General features: G+C 40.5%; 1 protein-coding gene across 6 annotated transcripts in view; it reads left to right on the forward strand.

Annotated features, from left to right (window-relative positions):
* Positions 1–17,563, forward strand: part of scube1.S (signal peptide, CUB domain, EGF-like 1 S homeolog) — a 140,092-nt gene extending 122,529 nt beyond the window's left edge. For all 6 annotated transcript variants that reach the window (XM_041587859.1, XM_041587860.1, XM_041587862.1 and 3 more), the window contains 14 exons: positions 741–857; positions 3,614–3,736; positions 5,286–5,405; positions 6,414–6,509; positions 7,031–7,147; positions 7,309–7,446; positions 8,636–8,839; positions 10,391–10,552; positions 11,788–11,955; positions 12,159–12,320; positions 12,978–13,175; positions 14,677–14,829; positions 15,094–15,173; positions 16,315–17,563. In XM_041587859.1, coding sequence (XP_041443793.1) covers positions 741–857; positions 3,614–3,736; positions 5,286–5,405; positions 6,414–6,509; positions 7,031–7,147; positions 7,309–7,446; positions 8,636–8,839; positions 10,391–10,552; positions 11,788–11,955; positions 12,159–12,320; positions 12,978–13,175; positions 14,677–14,829; positions 15,094–15,173; positions 16,315–16,467 — 1,991 coding nt within the window. In that variant the 3' untranslated portion in view covers positions 16,468–17,563. The remainder of the gene's footprint in view (positions 1–740; positions 858–3,613; positions 3,737–5,285; positions 5,406–6,413; positions 6,510–7,030; positions 7,148–7,308; positions 7,447–8,635; positions 8,840–10,390; positions 10,553–11,787; positions 11,956–12,158; positions 12,321–12,977; positions 13,176–14,676; positions 14,830–15,093; positions 15,174–16,314) is intronic.
* Positions 17,564–19,300: the final 1,737 nt, after the last annotated feature.

Below are 19,300 nucleotides of genomic sequence, written 5' to 3' on the forward strand. Positions count from 1 at the left end.
GGGGGGGTTCCATTCCACTCTCAATTGGAACATCCATCGCCATGGGTGTGTGGGGGGGGTGACAAGAACCCCTCATCCCTAGAATAAGCAAAAATGACCAGCGCTGAATCATCAAAATGGAACATGGTATCACCTACTCTATATTTTCTGGTTCTTGATCTATGACTAACACTGTACAACCATCTCGCACGGCACAATTAGGGCTTGCACCCTTCATTCTTCTGCCTGCCCATAGTTCCAGGCTTGAACCCTAATGTTTTAGTGGTTTTAAAGTTATAAATATATAGGCACTGGCTACTGAAAGCAGCGTCCGTCTGTCCTCTGGGTATAAGAACAATGTTGAAAGAATGTAGCAAAGGAAACCACCAAACAGTTGCTGCTTTTACATCTACAAATAACTGAAGTACGATAGAAAAAGTTGGTATAAAAAAAGGCAAATGTTGCGCCTCTATAGCTCCGCCATCCTTTACACGTGACTGCCACCCTGAGGCCTTTGTCTGAACTGCAGTTTGTACAAGAGTAACATGATACTGTACCCAAATGAATGTGTGATAACTGATGTGATAACTGATGTGATAACTGATGTGATAACTGATGTGATAACTGATGTGATAACTGATGCAAAGGGACATTATTGGATTAGGAAACTCAACCCTAACTAGCCTTGTATTGGGGGTTCACTGCACATATACAGTTAGAATGGTGACCCCCCAGTAACCGGGTGCATCTTGTTATTACAGACATTGATGAGTGTTCCTTCGAAAGGACCTGTGACCACATCTGCATCAACTACCCTGGGAGCTTCGAGTGCCTGTGCCACAAGGGTTACACTCTATACGGCATGAGCCACTGCGGAGGTTAGTGCACTTCTTCCCTGCCGGGTTTTCTCTGGATATTTATGCAGCAGTGAAGCGCAATGGAATGTGATCACTGCCAGGGAAAATCAAAGGATCAAGATTCAATCAGAGAATATATTTATCCCATCAGACATCAGAAATCAGTTTCCAGTGGGAATTCTAATGAGCTCAGTGATGCTCAGGAATGCAGCGTACAGGGTTAAAGGGTGGTTCACCTTTAAATTAACTTTTAGTTTGTTAAATTCAGAGCTGGATTTGTGCAGAGGCCCCCCATGGCCTGGGTCTAGGGTGGCAGGATTTAAGGGGGCGGCATGCTGCCCAATCACACCCACATTGCTTCAGAAACACTGGAGATACGATCGTTTTTTAAATTTCCCGTGAGCCAATCCCCATTGCTCTGGTTCCAGTGATGAAAATTTGAGCAAATAAAGGTGAGGGGACGGGGGCGAGGAACGACAGCAACCCTAGGGGCGCTCGCTATGTAAATCCCACCCTGATTATAGGTTGGTCAATTCTAAGCAACATATCAATTGGCCTTCATTGTTTATTTTTTTTTATAGTTTTTCTGACTCTTTCCTGCTTTCAAATGAGGGTCACTGACCCCGTCTGAAAAACAAATGCCCCGTAAGGCTACACATTTATTGTTAGTGCTACTTTTTATTCCAGGGCCTCTGCTATTCATGTTTCAGCCACTTATTCATATCAATGCATGGTCGCTAGGATAATTTGGAGCCTAGCAACCAGACGGCTGAAATTGCAAACCGGAGAGCTGCTGAATAAATAACCACAAATAGTAAAAAATGAAGACCAATTACTAATTGTCTCAGAATATCCCTGTCTACATCATACTGACAGTTTATTTAAAGGTGCACAACCCCTATAAAAGGATAAGGCCCCAGCAGCACATTTATTTGCTGCCAGGTTCTCACAAACTTTATTCTTATTTGGGCACCGCCGCTCAGAATGTGCAGTTTGTGGGATTTGTATCCGGTGACGTCTGATGTCGAATGTTGCACAGACTAAACACATTGGCAGTTTGGGCTGTTGGCAAAATTGCTAGCGTGTTAGAAGCCCGGGAATTTGGCATCGGCAGAGCTCACATCACAGACTAAACAAGTTCATCTATAAATCTTATGGGCTTTCCTGTAACTCAAAAGCATGAACAGTTCCTGGTAGTCAATGGGGCTAATGGGAAAAAGGCCAGCACAGAACAGTATGACTTATTTTTATGTATCACATTTAGATTTCACAGTCCTCTTAAAGAGACAGGCCTCTGTCTAAATGAGCATTATGTTCTATACCATGTAACTGCCACTTTTATACAGAATTCACTTATTCCTAAACTTGCCTAAAGTATACATTATACTTACCTTATACAGGTATGAGATCCGTTATCCGGAAGAAATACAGAATGCCCATCTCCCGTAGACTCCATTATAATAAAATAATCCAAATTTTAAAAAATGGTTTTCCTTTTTCTCTGTAATAATAAAACAGTAACTTGTTCTTGATCCCAACTAAGATATAATTAATCCTTATTGGAGGCAAAACCAGCCTATTGGGTTTATTTCATGTTTATATGATTTTTTAGTAGACTTAAGGTATGAAGATCCAAATGACGGAAAGATCCATTATCTAGAATATATCAGGTCCCGATGCATTCTGGATAAAAGGTCCCATACCTGTAATAATAAAACAGTAGCTTGTACTTGATCCCAACTAAGATATAATTAATCCTTATTAGAAGCAAAACCAGCCTATTGGGTTTATTTAATGTTTACATGATTTTCTAGTAGACTTAAGCCATGAAGATCCAAATTACAGAAAGATCCATTATCCGGAAAAGTCCTGGTCCCAAGCATTCTGGATAACAGGTCCAATACCTGTAATAATAAAACAGTAACTTGTTCTTGATCCCAACTTAGATATAATTAATCCTTATTGGAGGCAAAACCAGCCTATTGGGTTTATTTCATGTTTATATGATTTTCTAGTAGACTTAAGGTATGAAGATCCAAATGACGGAAAGATCCATTATCTAGAATATATCAGGTCCCGATGCATTCTGGATAACAGGTCCCATACCTGTAATAATAAAACAGTAGCTTGTAATTGATCCCAACTAAGATATAATTAATCCTTATTAGAAGCAAAACCAGCCTATTGGGTTTATTTCATGTTTATATGATTTTCTAGTAGACTTAAGGTATGAAGATCCAAATGACGGAAAGATCCATTATCTAGAATATATCAGGTCCCGATGCATTCTGGATAACAGGTCCCATACCTGTAATAATAAAACAGTAGCTTGTAATTGATCCCAACTAAGATATAATTAATCCTTATTAGAAGCAAAACCAGCCTATTGGGTTTATTTAATGTTTACATGATTTTCTAGTAGACTTAAGCCATGAAGATCCAAATTACAGAAAGATCCATTATCCGGAAAAGTCCTGGTCCCAAGCATTCTGGATAACAGGTCCCATACCTGTAAAAATAAAACAGTAACTTTTAATTGATACCAACTAAGATATAATTAATCCTTATTGGAAGCAAAACCAGCCTATTGGGTTTATTTCATGTTTACATGATTTTCTAGTAGACTTAAGGTATGAAGATCCAAAATTACAGAAAGATCCGTTATCTAGGAAACCCCAGGTCCCGAGCATTCTGGATAACAGGTCCCATATTTTTAATTATAGTTTGCAGGGTTTGTTGCTGTCGCTCATGTGTACAGTAAATCCCTCTTTTCTTAGATATCAATGAGTGCAGCATAAATAATGGGAGCTGTGACTACGGATGTGTAAATACCTTGGGGAGTTATGAATGTATCTGTCCGCCCGGGAAGAGATTACATTGGAATAAGAAAGATTGTATTGGTAAGTAAATCAAAGACAATAACTTTCTTTTATTTTTTTTCAATTACTTTCTATTGAATTTTATTATAATCCAGCAATAAACAATTCATATAATGAATTGACATGATAATTTCAGAGCCAATTAAGTTAAATTATTAATTGAAAAATATTAACCAACACTAGTAATAAGTAGTAACAAGTAATAACTACCATGTGGCCAACGTATTTAAAGGGATCCTGTCATCGGAAAACATGTTTTTTTCAAAATGAATCAGTTAATAGTGCTACTCCAGCAGAATTCTGCACTGAAATCCATTTCTCAAAAGAGCAAACAGATTTTTTTATATTCAATTTTAAAATCTGACATGGGGCTAGACATATTGTCAGTTTCCCAGCTGCCCCTGGTCATGTGACTTGTGCCTGCACTTTAGGAGAGAAATGCTTTCTGGCAGGCTGCTGTTTTTCCTTCTCAATGTAACTGAATGTGTCTCAGTGGGACCTGGATTTTACTATTGAGTGTTGTTCTTAGATCTACCAGGCAGCTGTTATCTTGTGTTAGGGAGCTGTTATCTGGTTACCTTCCCATTGTTCTGTTTTTAGGCTGCTGGGGGGGAAAAGGGAGGGGGGTGATATCAGTCCAACTTGCAGTACAGCAGTAAAGAGTGATTGAAGTTTATCAGAGCACAAGTCACATGACTTGGGGCAGCTGAGAAATTGACAATATGTTTAGCCCCATGTCAGATTTCAAAATTGAATATAAAAAAATCTGTTTGCTCTTTTGAGAAATGGATTTCAGTGCAGAATTCTGCTGGAGCAGCACTATTAACTGATTCATTTTGAAAATATATGTTTTTTCCCATGACAGTATCCCTTTAATTACATCTCTATGTCCGACCGGAATTTAAAAAGAAAAAAAATTGTGTTTATGTGAATGGAACAATTTCAAATTCAATCTTCAATACCTTTTCGGATCTCAAATTCTTTACCCATAAAGTCGCTTTTTTTGATTCCTTCTAATGTTTCTAAATAGACAGACCACTTTGTGTTAAATTGTTTCCTGAACGGACGACGATCTCTTACTTTATATCCAAAGATTATAAATGTATTGAAGAACAATTTCCAAAACTGGAGCTTTAATCCAATTTATAAAGATTTTCTCGCTGCTGCTGCCACAACCGGGAAACAAAAATCAGCCATTTCGGCAGAAATATCAGGAATCTTTATCCGAAGCTTGAAGATAGTCTATAAGATTTTCATTTTAAATTTATAACTTCCATCAAAAGTGGGATCCAGACGTCCAATAACCGCGGATTTCGATCCCCTGATTTACTGTTAGAGCAGGATCCCTCATCCCACTGCAGGGGGGGCCGGGAGGTATAGGGGTCCCACTCCCCACTAGGGGAGCGATTTCAACATATATTGGTAAACCAGGACAATCTCTGGATATACAGGGGGACCTAAAATGAATTTGCTGTGGGTCCCAGTAACATCTAGTGAATATGAGCTCTGTACATGGAGCAGCTCTCTTACATTCTATCTGGATCTTGTCTTTGCTTTCTTCTTTTTTTAGAGATGGTGAAATGCCTCCCTAATAGTAAACCTTCTCCCAGAGCTCAGCTGATCTGCAGCAAAGCTGGAGGGATCGACAGCTGCTTCTTATCCTGCCCGTCCAACACACTCTTCATGCCAGGTCTGTAAACTAAACAGTATGGAAACCTGCCGGTGCTGAACTGCAACAGTAACCAATCAGCAGTTTGATTTTACTTGGCCCTTCCGTTTTCAAGATCTTCATCTTGACACTGTCGACATAATAGATTTGAAACAACAGCACCACCTGCTGTTCATTTAGGCAGACAAGAGACCATTGGTAGAAATTTTAAAAGGATAAGTAAACTTTTAAAATAAGTGAATGTAAAATGGATGAGGGGGTTATTCTAAGCACTTTAGTCATTTACATTCATTATTTATTTTCTTTTTAATCCAAAATATTAAAGGATAGATGTGCTGTTAATATGAATGAATTTGGTTCCAACAGCGCCACCTGCTGGTCAGTTTCTGACCAGTCTGACCAGCAAGTAGTCAAGGAAATTGTCAGGAGAAAGAATGAGGCTGCTCTGATTTTCTTCTTCTTAGGAATAAAATTAGAAACATTTTCTCACATCTTTCCTAAGCAGAAGAACTTCAGCCTCTTTCTTTCTCCTGACAACTTCCTTGACTACTTGCTGGTCAGACTGGTCAGAAACTGACCAGCAGGTGGCGCTGTTGGAACAAAATTCATTCATATTAACAGCACATGTATCCCTTAATATCTTGGAATAAAAAGAAAATAAATAAGGAATTTAAATGACAAAAGTGCTTAGAATAACCCCCTCATCCATTCTACACTCACTTATTTTAAAGGTTTACTTATCCTTTAAAGTATGAGAAATGGGAATGAGTAAAGGTCTGGGATGTTGTTCTGCTCAGAAAATGAAGTTAGTGGGCAGGGAACAGTCATCTGGTCCATTTCAAGCAGTGCAACATCACAAGATAAACTTCATTTTCTACTGACTATGTCCAGTCTGCCTGAATGAACAGCAATCGGTGCATCAAAAAAAAAGAAAGATGTTAAAGAATGTTAGAAAAATTAAATGTAATAATTCGATAATTAACCGGGAACTAATTTACGCCAAAAACTCCTCCCCTTTTCTGTTTTCAGATTCCGAAAGCAGTTACACACTGAGCTGTGGGGTTCCAGGGCAGCAGGGAAAGTCTGTTCAGAAGCGCAACGCAACAGTTGCATCATCGTGCGGAGGTAAGAGATGTATCGATGGGTATTCTGATTATAATAGATACATTTACTTCACTTGTAATGGCCACTGGTTCAATGATTGCAGTGTCATTATTATAGTCTTATAATAAATTATAGTCTTATTATAGTCTTGTGGTTGACATTCCAAATTGCAGCCCAAGCAGGGGCCCTGTACTATGTCAGTATGATCCTTTAGTGGTCATAAATAGTGAGAAATATGTCTCTGCACAAACTAGAGGGGCATGGAATGACAATTCTGCCTGTAGGTCTCCCCAAAACTATAGACCCTGCAGTTGCAAGGGGGCCTTTTTTTGTTGCATTTGATGGAAATAAAGCACAGGTTATACTGGAACAGTAGTTTTTACTTAGATACAATCATATGATATAGGAGATATAGGAGAATATTCCTCAACAGATCTGATAAACATCTTCTTCCTGAATGTTGTATTCAATAGCTGTAGACCTGTTATTGGCTTATTTACCCTTTAAAAGTCTACCTCTGGCTTTAATGTATTTTCTTACAGATGCTCTGGCTCCTCCCATAACGCAAAAGGCACGATTTAAAATAAAAGACGCCAAGTGTCATTTAAGGCCCAGAAGTAAAGAGAAGATCAGAGAGTCTGGACGGCAGTCACCGACAGGTAAATAGTTTAGAAATGGAAACAAGATGGAACTTTGGCCTTTCAGTCTGACACCAAATTAAAAGAGGCCGTTGTGCTTCCTATAAGTTGAGGTTTAAAGAAGCTTTATTGCCTTAAGTATGTTTTTTGCTCCAACCCTGTATTATTTTTCTTTTAATCAGACAACTGCCATGTCACATTTGTGAACCTGAAGTGCGACTCGTCCAAAAAGAAACGCCGTGGGCGCAATTCCCCCGCCAAAGAAGTGTCGCACATCACTGCAGAATTTGAGCTGGAAATCAAGAGGGAGGAGGTGACAGGTGGGTAAGATTTGCTGGTCTGTTTTTAAGCTGATTTCCTACTTAAAGGAATTCTGTCATGATTTTTATGGTGTAGTTTTTATTTCTAAATGACACTGTTTACACTGCAAATAATTGACTGTACAATATAAAATGTCATTCCTGAAGCAGCAAGTGTATTTAGTTGTAATATTGGTGTGTAGGTGCATCTCAGCTCATTTTGCCTGGTCATGTGATTTCAGAAAGAGCCAGCACTTTAGGATGGAACTGCTTTCTGGCAGGCTGTTCTTTCTCCTACTCAATGTAACTGAATGTGTCTCAGTGGGACCTGGATTTTACTATTGAGTGCTGTTCTTAGATCTACCAGGCAGCTGTTATCTTGTGTTAGGGAGCTGCTATCTGGTTACCTTCCCATTGTTCTGTTGTTAGGCTGCTGGGGGGAAAGGGAGGGGGTGATATCAGTCCAACTTGCAGTACAGCAGTAAAGAGAGACTTAAGTTTATCAGAGCACAAGTCACATGACTGGGTGCAACTGGGAAACTGACAATATGTCTAGCCCCATGTCAGATTTCAAAATTAAATATAATTTTTTGAATTCTGCTGGTGATTTGAAAAAAATGTTTCCCATGACAGTATCCCTTTAACTACATTACAAAAAAAAGATGCATTTAATATCATTGGGCAGGGGTCCCCGACCTTTTTTGAACCCATGAGCCACATTCAAATGTAAAAAGAGTTGGGAGCAACACAAGCATGAAAAAGTCCCTTGGGTGCCAAATAAGGGCTGTGATTGGCTATTTGGTAGCCCCTATGTGGACTGGCAGCCTACAAGCGGCTCTATTTGACATTATACTTAGTTTTTATGCAATTAAAACTTGCTTTCAAGCCTGGAATTCAAAAATAATCACCTCCTTTGAGGCCACTGAGAGCAACATCCAAGGGGTTGGAGAGCAACATGTTACTCACGAGCTACTGGTTGGGGATCACTGTCATTGGGTATCTATATATATGTATATGCTTTAGTTGGGGCCGCTGCCTGGTTGCTAGGGTAATTAATCCCATGGGAGCAACCAATAGGAGTTAAACTTCTATGCCCGTCAACTGCAAACAAAAAATACGTTGCGCCCTGCACTTAGTACATGGCCCATACAATTTGTATCCAAAGTGCCACTAATCCACCAGTAAAGATTTCTTTTCTCTAATCATTTAGATTCCTGTAACTCAGACTGCGTACGGAGAAAAATGGAGCAGAAGCTGCAGACCGCCATCAAAACCCTCAGAAAGTCCATCAACAAGCAGCAGTTTTATATTCAGTTTTCTGGGGCAGAATATGAAGTGGCGCAGAAATCAGCGAAGGTTTCCGAAGCCCATGAACCGTGCAGCTCCGGACAGATTCTGCTGGATGGGAAATGTGGTACGGGCACTTATTGTAATAAGGGTAATAGCAGGAATTATAGGGGGTTATAGGGAAGAGAATAATAAGGGTAATAGTAGGGACTATAGGGAGTTAAAGGGAAGAGAATAATAAGGGTAATAGTAGGGACTATAGGGAGTTAAAGGGAAGAGAATAATAAGGGTAATAGTAGTGACTATAGGGGATTAAAGGAAAGAGAATAATAAGGGTAATAGTAGTGACTATAGGGGGTTAAAGGAAAGAGAATAATAAGGGTAATAGTAGGAACTATAGGGAGTTAAAGGGGAGAGAATAATAAGGGTAATAGTAGGGACTATATGGAGTTAAAGGGAAGAGAATAATAAGGGTAATAGTAGGGACTATAGGGAGTTAAAGGGAAGAGAATAATAAGGGTAATAGTAGGAACTATAGGGAGTTAAAGGGGAGAGAATAATAAGGGTAATAGTAGGGACTATATGGAGTTAAAGGGAAGAGAATAATAAGGGTAATAGTAGGGACTATAGGGAGTTAAAGGGAAGAGAATAATAAGGGTGATAGTAGGGACTATAGGGAGTTAAAGGAAAGAGAATAATAAGGGTGATAGTAGGAACTATAGGGAGTTAAAGGGAAGAGAATAATAAGGGTAATAGTAGGGACTAAATGGAGTTAAACAGTAATAGTAGGGACTATATGGAGTTAAAGGGAAGAGAATAATAAGGGTAATAGCAGGGACTATAGGGAGTTAAATGGAAAAGAATAATAAGGGTAATAGTAGGGACTATAGGGAGTTAAAGGAAAGAGAATAATAAGGGTGATAGTAGGGACTATAGGGAGTTAAAGGAAAGAGAATAATAAGGGTAATAGAAGGAACTATAGGGAGTTAAAGGGAAGAGAATAATAAGGGTAATAGTAGGGAGTAAATGGAGTTAAACAGTAATAGTAGGGACTATATGGAGTTAAAGGGAAGAGAATAATAAGGGTAATAGTAGGGACTATATGGAGTTAAAGGGAAGAGAATAATAAGGGTAATAGTAGGGACTACATGGAGTTAAAGGGAAGAGAATAACAAGGGTAATAGCAGGAACTATATGGAGTTAAAGGGAAGAGAATAAGGGTAATAGTAGGAACTATAGGGAGTTAAAGGAAAGAGAATAATAAGGGTAATAGTAGGAATTATAGGGGTTTAAAGGAATGAGACTAATAAAGGTAATAGCAGTAACTATAGGGGAAAAAAGGGGAAGAGAATAATAAGGGTGATAGCAGGAACTATGGGGAGATTAAAGGGACGAGAGTAATAGGGGCACATGGGCACATCTAAACTATACAAATATTTTGAAACACTTTTATGGTTAAATTATAATAATCATATAGTGGTATTTATGGTTTTCTGACATTTATTCCCTATTTTTCCTCCTAGTTCTTTGCCTTCCTATATTCCATTCTTATCTTTATTTGCTTGTAGGTTGCCCATGGGAACTGATCCATGGACCCTCCAGCTTTCATTCATTTTTCAGTCTGTTATTATGGCTTTATACAAGACGTTGCAGCATTTTCACCTTTTCTGTTTTCCAGTTCCTTGTCCTGCTGGTACATTTTACAGTGGAGAAGTGAATCAGTGTATTCCCTGTGCTCCGGGCACATTCCAGGATACCAGAGGGCAACTGACATGTGAGCCCTGCCCAAGTAATGACGGCTCAGGTATCACTGGAGCCCGAAATGTGTCTGAGTGTGGAGGTGAGTTCAGTAGCTCAAAATTCTAATTCCTCATCTCAACCATAAAGTAAACCAAGAATGTGGTCTACAGTGGGACAAACTGTAATACAATGTTCTGTTATACAGATAGCTAGAATCTTAGCTGCCATAAAGCAGGACAGGACTGCTGCTTCCAATGGGGATCAGATAGGATCTGTGCAGCCACTGGGACAGAATGTTCTGTTATACAGATAGCTAGAATCTCAGCTGCCATAAAGCAGGACAGGACTGCTGCTTACAATGGGGATCAGATAGGATCTGTGCAGCCACTGGGACAGAATGTTCTGTTATACAGATAGCTAGAATCTCAGCTGCCATAAAGCAGGACAGGACTGCTGCTTACAATGGGGATCAGATAGGATCTGTGCAGCCACTGGGACAGAATGTTCTGTTATACAGATAGCTAGAATCTCAGCTGCCATAAAGCAGGACAGGACTGCTGCTTACAATGGGGATCAGATAGGATCTGTGCAGCCACTGGGACAGAATGTTCTGTTATACAGATAGCTAGAATCTCAGCTGCCATAAAGCAGGACAGGACTGCTGCTTACAATGGGGATCAGATAGGATCTGTGCAGCCACTGGGACAGAATGTTCTGTTATACAGATAGCTAGAATCTCAGCTGCCATAAAGCAGGACAGGACTGCTGCTTCCAATGGGGATCAGATAGGATCTGTGCAGCCACTGGGACAGAATGTTCTGTTATACAGATAGCTAGAATCTCAGCTGCCATAAAGCAGGACAGGACTGCTGCTTACAATGGGGATCAGATAGGATCTGTGCAGCCACTGAGACAGAATGTTCTGTTATACAGATAGCTAGAATCTCAGCTGCCATAAAGCAGGACAGTGGTTCCAAAATATAGGTGTCAATACAAAACAGCGCAGAAGTTCTGCTGCAAAAGTGCCTTTATTTAACACGACATGTTTCGAGCACCAAGGTTCTTTATCAAGCCCAGGCGCAGTAACCCATAGCAACCAATCAGCAGGCAATATTTACTGGTCATCTGTTTAAAAGGAAACATATTATTGGTTGCTGCTCCTGGGCAAACGTCATGCCTTTTATTAGACATAGGGGTAAATGTTTAGAGAATTGGCTGATGCAGATGATAATTGTTTATCACTATAGACTGTAGGGTGGAGATTACTCAAGAGACCGGTGCAAATTCAATTCTGATTATGAGCAATACCGTTTATTGAATTTCTCTTCCTTTCAGGACAGTGTTCTCCTGGGCACTTCTCCCCCGACGGCTTCAGACCCTGCAGATCATGCCCCCCGGGCACCTACCAACCCGAGTCAGGCCGTACCATGTGCTTCCCCTGCGGGGGGGGTCTGGTGACTAAATATGAAAGTGCCGTCTCTTTCCAAGACTGCGAAACAAAAGGTGGGCACTTTATCTGATGAAGGGAGAGAAAATATGTTTAATATTTCAATTGAAAGGTTTATTTTGGAGAGATAACGATTATTACATAAGTCCTTGTTTCCTTGGTTACCTCTGTATCCAGCAATCCCCAGTATAAACCATTTCATGTGGCGGGTGATAGGATTGGGTTATTGTGCCTTGTAACACCTTCATTTTCCCTTCAGTTCATTGTTCCCCGGGCCATTACTACAATTCCACAACACACAGGTGTATCCGGTGTCCCATTGGAACGTACCAACCTGAGTTTGGCCTGAATTTTTGTATAACGTGCCCGGGCAATACCAGCACAGATTTCGATGGTTCCACAAATGTGACACATTGCAAGAGTAAGTATCCACTGACTTTTTAATATTTTTATATACCGTATATACTCGAGTATAAGCCGTCCCGAGTATAAGCCGAGGTACCTAATTTTACCTCCAAAAACTGGGAAAGCTTATTGACTCGTGTATAAGCCTAGGGTGAGAAATGCAGCAGCTTCTGGTAAGTTTCAATCAAAAAATTGAGGGTTTCTGCTCCCATTGGAGGTGCCGGCATCTAATTTTTGGATGCCGGCGACCATTCTTGGACGCCGGCGAATATTCTTGGAGACTATTCTTGGACGCCGGCGACTATTCTTGGACCGTTTTTGCGCTTGACCCGAGTATAAGCCGAGGTAGAGTTTTTCAGCATATTTTGGGGGCTGAAAAACTCGTCTTATACTCGAGTATATACGGTATATTATAGATTGAAAGTGCAGTTTTAATTGTGTAGGTAAAAATCATGAGCCCCAGTGACGTTAGACTGTCCCCCTGAGTTGTTGGGCCATGACATGATATGATAGGAGGGCTATGGGCAGCCATGCAGAGATACTATGGCAGTTTAGTCAAGAATGAATGGAGGTACAGTAATAGGTTGAAATCACATCTGAGTTGTATCCATATTATATTATGGACTTTATGTGGCCGTCACCCCATAACTTCCCATCGTGTTTTCTTTCCCAGACCAGCACTGTGGAGGGGAATTAGGAGACTACACGGGATACATTGAGTCGCCCAACTACCCCGGAGATTACCCGGCCCACGTCGAGTGCATCTGGAACATAAACCCGCCGCCGAAGAGAAGGATTCTTATAGTTGTCCCTGAGATATTTCTTCCCATCGAAGATGAGTGCGGAGACGTCTTAGTGATGAGGAAAAGTGGTGAGTCTGGAGAGTATCTGCTTATTCCATTGTCTCACATGCGCGCCATATTTATTCCATTGCTTTTGCATAATAATAAGTTATTATACAGATATAGGACCTGTTATCCAGAATGCTCGGAACTTGGGGTTTTCCAGGTAACAGATCTTTCTGTAATTGGATCTTCATACCTTAAGTCTACTAGAAAATCATATAAACATGAAATAAACCCAATAGGCTGGTTTTGCTTCCAATAAGGATTAATTATGTCTTAGTTGGGACCAAGTACAAGCGACTGTTTTATTATTACAGGTATGGGACCTGTTATCCAAAATGCTCGGGACTTGGTGCTTTCTGGATAATGGATCTTTGCTTAATTTGGATCTTCATACCTTAAGTCTACTAGAAAATCATATAAACATGAAATAAAGCCAATAGGCTGGTTTTGCCTCCAATAAGGATTAATTATATCTTAGTTGGGATCAAGTACAAGCTACTGTTTTATTACAGGTATAGGACCAGTTATCCAGAATGCTTGGGACCTTGGGGTTTCCAGATAATGGATCTTTCAGTATTTGGATCTTCATACCTTAAGTCTACTAGAAAATCATTTAAACATTAAAATAAACCCAATAGACTGGTTTTGCCTCCAATAAGGATTAATTATATCTTAGTTGGGATCAAGTACAAGGTATTGTTTTATTATTACACAGAAAAAGGAAATCATTTGGATTAAATGGAGTCTATGGGAGACGGACTTTTCTGTAATTAGGAGCTTCTGGATAACGGGTTTCCGCATAACATAACAATAACCTGTATATGGAATAAAATTTAGGGCTGGATGAAACAAATCCCTAATTATTGTCTCACTCAGTCCAAAGATTTAGTCTCACGACTTAATAGGTTTTGATTTGTTTTGGGATTCAGCCGACTCCTCTTTAAAGGAGAAGGAAAGGCTAAAAGTAAGTAAGCTTTATCAGAAAGGTCTATATAAATACACCAGTAACCCCTCAAAGTAATGCTGCTCTGAGTCCTCTGTCAAAAGAAACAGCACATTTCTTTCCTTCTATTGTGTACTCATGGGCTTCTGTATCAGACTAACTGTTTTCATCTTAAACCTCCAGGGCTAGGGCTTGAGCATGCTCAGTTTGTTCCTCTCTCCTTCTATTGTGTACTCATGGGCTTCTGTATCAGACTAACTGTTTTCAGCTTAAACCTCCAGGGCTAGGGCTTGAGCATGCTCCTCTCTCTGAGCCCAGAGCTATGAGTGAGCAGGGAGAGACTCAGGCAGGAAGTGATGTCACACCAAGCTAATATGGCAGCTGCTATCCTAAACAAACTGAGAGCTTGTGTACTCATGTATAGTAAAGCATTCTGCAGAATAGATTTAGTGTTATAGCTTGTACTATTGGCTTTGGTAGCTTTCCTTCTCCTTCAATAACTATATAGATACAAGTGTCTTTGTTATATCCCTCGGCAAGTCGTATTTCAGTTTCCTAACGGCAGATTTGTTTGTTTACAGCTTCCCCGGCCTCTATAACGACATATGAGACTTGTCAGACCTACGAGCGACCCATTGCCTTCACCTCTCGCTCACGGAAACTCTGGATCCAGTTTAAATCCAACGAGGGAAACAGCGGCAAAGGATTCCAAGTTCCCTACGTCACGTATGATGGTAAATGACCCTGTGGGGCCTGGCAGTGAGGGAAGTGACAGTTACTCTGGTCTGATTGGATCGTTTCCATTTCAACTTGACCTCAAAATCCCACCAGACGTAGACGTTCTTTATGATCGTTGCTTTCAAAACCCACAAACTAAAAGCAATATATCTTAAATTATTGCCTTGGTGTTCCCTTTAATATTGGGTCAATAGTATTAACATATATATATATATAAATATTTGCTGAAACATCTCTATTAACCTATTGTTTCTGTGCAGAGGACTATCAGCAGTTAATAGAAGACATCGTTCGTGACGGGAGATTATATGCTTCTGAGAACCATCAAGAAATATTAAAAGTAAGTGCTAGAAATGATATGGGGCTTTCCCCCCAAATAAACAGGGACGGTTTAAATGGCTGAGATTTATTTAGAGTCGATGGATAAGGGACGAGTCTGTCCTTTAATATTGTGTCATACCTAATGGCTTTGGTAACGAGAAAAGGTTTCGAAATAACTTCCTGAGGAGGAAGCAGAATAAATGATTTTAACTGTCGTAAACAAAGGAAACATTATCACATTGTGTTTATTCTGATATAAGTTACATGGTAATAAGTCATTAGTGCTTAAAACATCTGCATTTCTAGTGATTTTCAGATATTCAAGATAAAGATGCTCAGAGTTCCCTGAATAACTCAGCCTGCAGCCTTGTGTCTTTATATGGTCACAGAACAACCCCTCAGTGACTTCTAATATCCTTATCATTTACAGTAGGGGGTATATTATCCCTTATAATACATGAGTGATACTCAGAGTTCCCTGTATAACTCAGCCTGCAGCCTTGTGCCTTTATATGGTCACAGAACAACCCCTCAGTGACTTCTAATATCCTTATCATTTACAGTAGGGGGTACATTATCCCTTATAATACATGAGTGATACTCAGAGTTCCCTGTATAACTCAGCCTGCAGCCTTGTGCCTTTATATGGTCACAGAACAATCCCTCAGTGACTTCTAATATCCTTATCATTTACAGTAGGGGGTACATTATCCCTTATAATACATGAGTGATACTCAGAGTTCCCTGTATAACTCAGCCTGCAGCCTTGTGTCTTTATATGGTCACAGAACAACCCCTCAGTGACTTCTAATATCCTTATCATTTACAGTAGGGGGTACATTATCCCTTATAATACATGAGTGATACTCAGAGTTCCCTGTATAACTCAGCCTGCAGCCTTGTGCCTTTATATGGTCACAGAACCCCTCAGTGACTTCTAATATCCTTATCATTTACAGTAGGGGGTACATTATCCCTTATAATACATGAGTGATACTCAGAGTTCCCTGTATAACTCAGCCTGCAGCCTTGTGCCTTTATATGGTCACAGAACAACCCCTCAGTGACTTCTAATATCCTTATCATTTACAGTAGGGGGTACATGATCCCTTATAATACATGAGTGATAGATAACGTGTTGTTTCTCTGTTCCGTTCCAGGACAAGAAGCTGATCAAGGCCCTATTCGATGTATTAGCGCACCCCCAGAACTATTTCAAGTACACAGCACAGGAATCGAAGGAGATGTTTCCGAGGTCATTTATTAAACTGCTGAAGTCAAAAGTCTCCAGGTTTTTACGGCCTTACAAATAACTTTATTCTATTTGCCCCTCCCACGTCCCTCCCTTTTTTTTTTCCCCCCTTTCATGGTCGACTTATTTTTCCTCAAAGTAGTAAAAAAAAAGAAAAAAAAAATCTGTCCTAACGGCAATTATCCTGCACATTGGAAGAATACGGACATGGATTCAGACAGACATCTGCACAAAAACGGACTTCAGGATGGAAGTGACCAACTGCAACATCCACATCGACCTCCAAAGCTGCAGGACATTCACATCGTATTTCGCTGGAATCCAGGACAGAGGGGCGGGATCTGTTCTGAGTAACTTCACCCAATCATTGGCTTCTGTCTGCTTTCTCTCACGTCATTGGCTCATCCTTGGACTATACATGTGTAGTTGTGCCTGTTTAGGCTTAGAAGATTCCCAAAGCTGCTGCACTTGCCGTCGGATTCTAAAGCTGAACTGGGGTGCACAGATGCAGCCGGAAGAGGGGTGCCAGTCTGAGCCGTTTGGGTGAATCTCTATTGCTGCCCCAAATAAATGAAAGATTTGTGCCGGAAGCAACGATTGGACGACTCAAATTGCTTCCGAGTCTCTGGAATTGACCCAAATACAACACATATATATTAATAGGTTACCCACAGATATAAGAATGGAACATTCCTGATCCTGCTCATTCTGCAAATATATGGGGGGAGGGGAGAAGTGCTGCTGCTGTGGATTTGGGGAACAGGCGTCTCCACTGACTTCACGTTCCCTTCCAAACCCAACAAAGATATTCTGTGCCCCCACCACTAAACATCACGGGATTTATCAGACTATTGCTGGGCACAGGGGCACCTTGGCAGCATCCCCCCCCTCCTTTGTATTTGGTTTCTCCCGTTCTACACAAAGGTGAATCTGCCTTTCACTGGCCTCGCAACTGCCACATTCCCACACGACGGATTACAAATACATAAAACTTTCTCCACTGGCCAAAAAAAAAACATTTTATTTTATTTTTCCGTTTTTTTAATTGGGCTACAGAAACTACCTGCGAGCAAAGTACGACGTAGTATAAAGTTAAATTGCACTTGAATTTTCTATGTAATGTTGGGGAGGAGGAAATATATATATTATTTTTTTTTTTTTGTATTTTATTTTGCCTTTGTCATTTTATTCGTAACCGAAAAAAAGATAAAAAAAAAAAAATGGGTGTAAAGTTTATTTGTCGTTGTATAAAAACCCCGGGGGGGACGGGGGACGGTTTGTTGCTATGGAAGGATCCTGTGCTGGAATGCATAGCAACCCCACGGGAAGAGACCAACAAGAACTGACAATTTAAAGGAAACGGCACTTTTCAGTGAACGACAAGGACCAGTTTATTGGAAGCATCTGTGGATTACGCTGCATATTATCAGAGGGAATTGATCTGTCCGGGTCAGTGACCCCCGAACAAACATCTGTCTCACATTTTATTGTCCTCCCTCTTTTCAGTTCAAGCCTCCTTTACACTGGCTGCCAAACCACCCGGTTGCTAGGGTCTGCCCTCTTGGAGACCAGAGAGACTGCATAGTAAACCGTCACATATACAAAGAAAACACAACTGGAGGTCCATGGGCCAAACAAGCTCCTCCCATTCACGACCTCCAATACTCCCCAAGGATTCCACCACCTCGTCTGAATTTCGTTATTATATGAAACAAATGGATCCTCCAATGAGACGGCTCAGGCCTCATCAGACTCCGACTGCATTTGAGATACATTAATGGGGTTGTTCACCTTTAAATTAACTGTTAGTGTGTTGTAGACAGGGATATTCTGAGACAATTTGCAATTGGTTTTCATTTTTTGTGTTTTTTGTGTTATTTAGTGTTTTATTCAGCAGTTTGCAATTTCAGCCATATGGTTGCTAGGGTCCAATATACCTTAGCAACCATGCAATGATTTGAATATGAATAGGAGAGGCAGCAATAACAATACATTTGTAGCCTTACAGAGCATTTGTTTTTTAGATGGGGTCAGTGACCCCCATTTGAAAGCTGGAGTCAGAAGAAGAAGGCAAATCATTAAATAACTATAAAAAAAGAAATAATGAAGAGCAATTGAAAAGTTGCTTAGAATTAGCCATTCTATAACATAATAAAAGTTACCTTAAAGGTGAACCACCCCTTTAATGAGACTAACAGCTTCATTATTAATGTGTCTTTTCCCTTTATAACGTGAATGTGGTCTATGGAGGGAATGTGGCCTATGGAGGGAATGTGGCCTATGGAGGGAATGTGGCCTATAGAGGGAATGTGGTCTATAGAGGGAATGTGGTCTATAGAGGGAATGTGGTCTATAGAGGAAATGTGGTCTATGGAGGAAATGTGGTCTATGGAGGGAATGTGGTCTATAGAGGGAATGTGGCCTATGGAGGGAATGTGGCCTATGGAGGGAATGTGGCCTATGGAGGGAATGTGGCCTATGGAGGGAATGTGGCCTATGGAGGGAATGTGGTCTATGGAGGGAATGTGGCCTATGGAGGGAATGTGGCCTATGGAGGGAATGTGGTCTATAGAGGGAATGTGGTCTATAGAGGGAATGTGGTCTATAGAGTGCAGCTGAGAGGCAACAACTGGGCTCACTAGTCACACGTATCATTGTCTCTGTTGTTAGTTTCGGGGTGAGGTTGTTAGGGCCCACCCGGCGGCCCATATTCATGGCAGCAGTGTAGATATTAAATGATAGTCGAATGGGCTATAGAAGGTATTTAGGTCTCTGGGCTGGTGCCACTGGGAGGCCTCTAGTCTTCATCTCATTCCCCCCCTCCCTTATGGTACAGCCCATTGGTACAGAGTGCGGGGGGTTAAATCCAGTTCCAGGGAAGAGAATTATTTATT

Source organism: Xenopus laevis, chromosome 3S (genome assembly GCF_017654675.1).
Source record: "Xenopus laevis strain J_2021 chromosome 3S, Xenopus_laevis_v10.1, whole genome shotgun sequence".
Lineage (NCBI taxonomy): Eukaryota > Metazoa > Chordata > Amphibia > Anura > Pipidae > Xenopus > Xenopus laevis.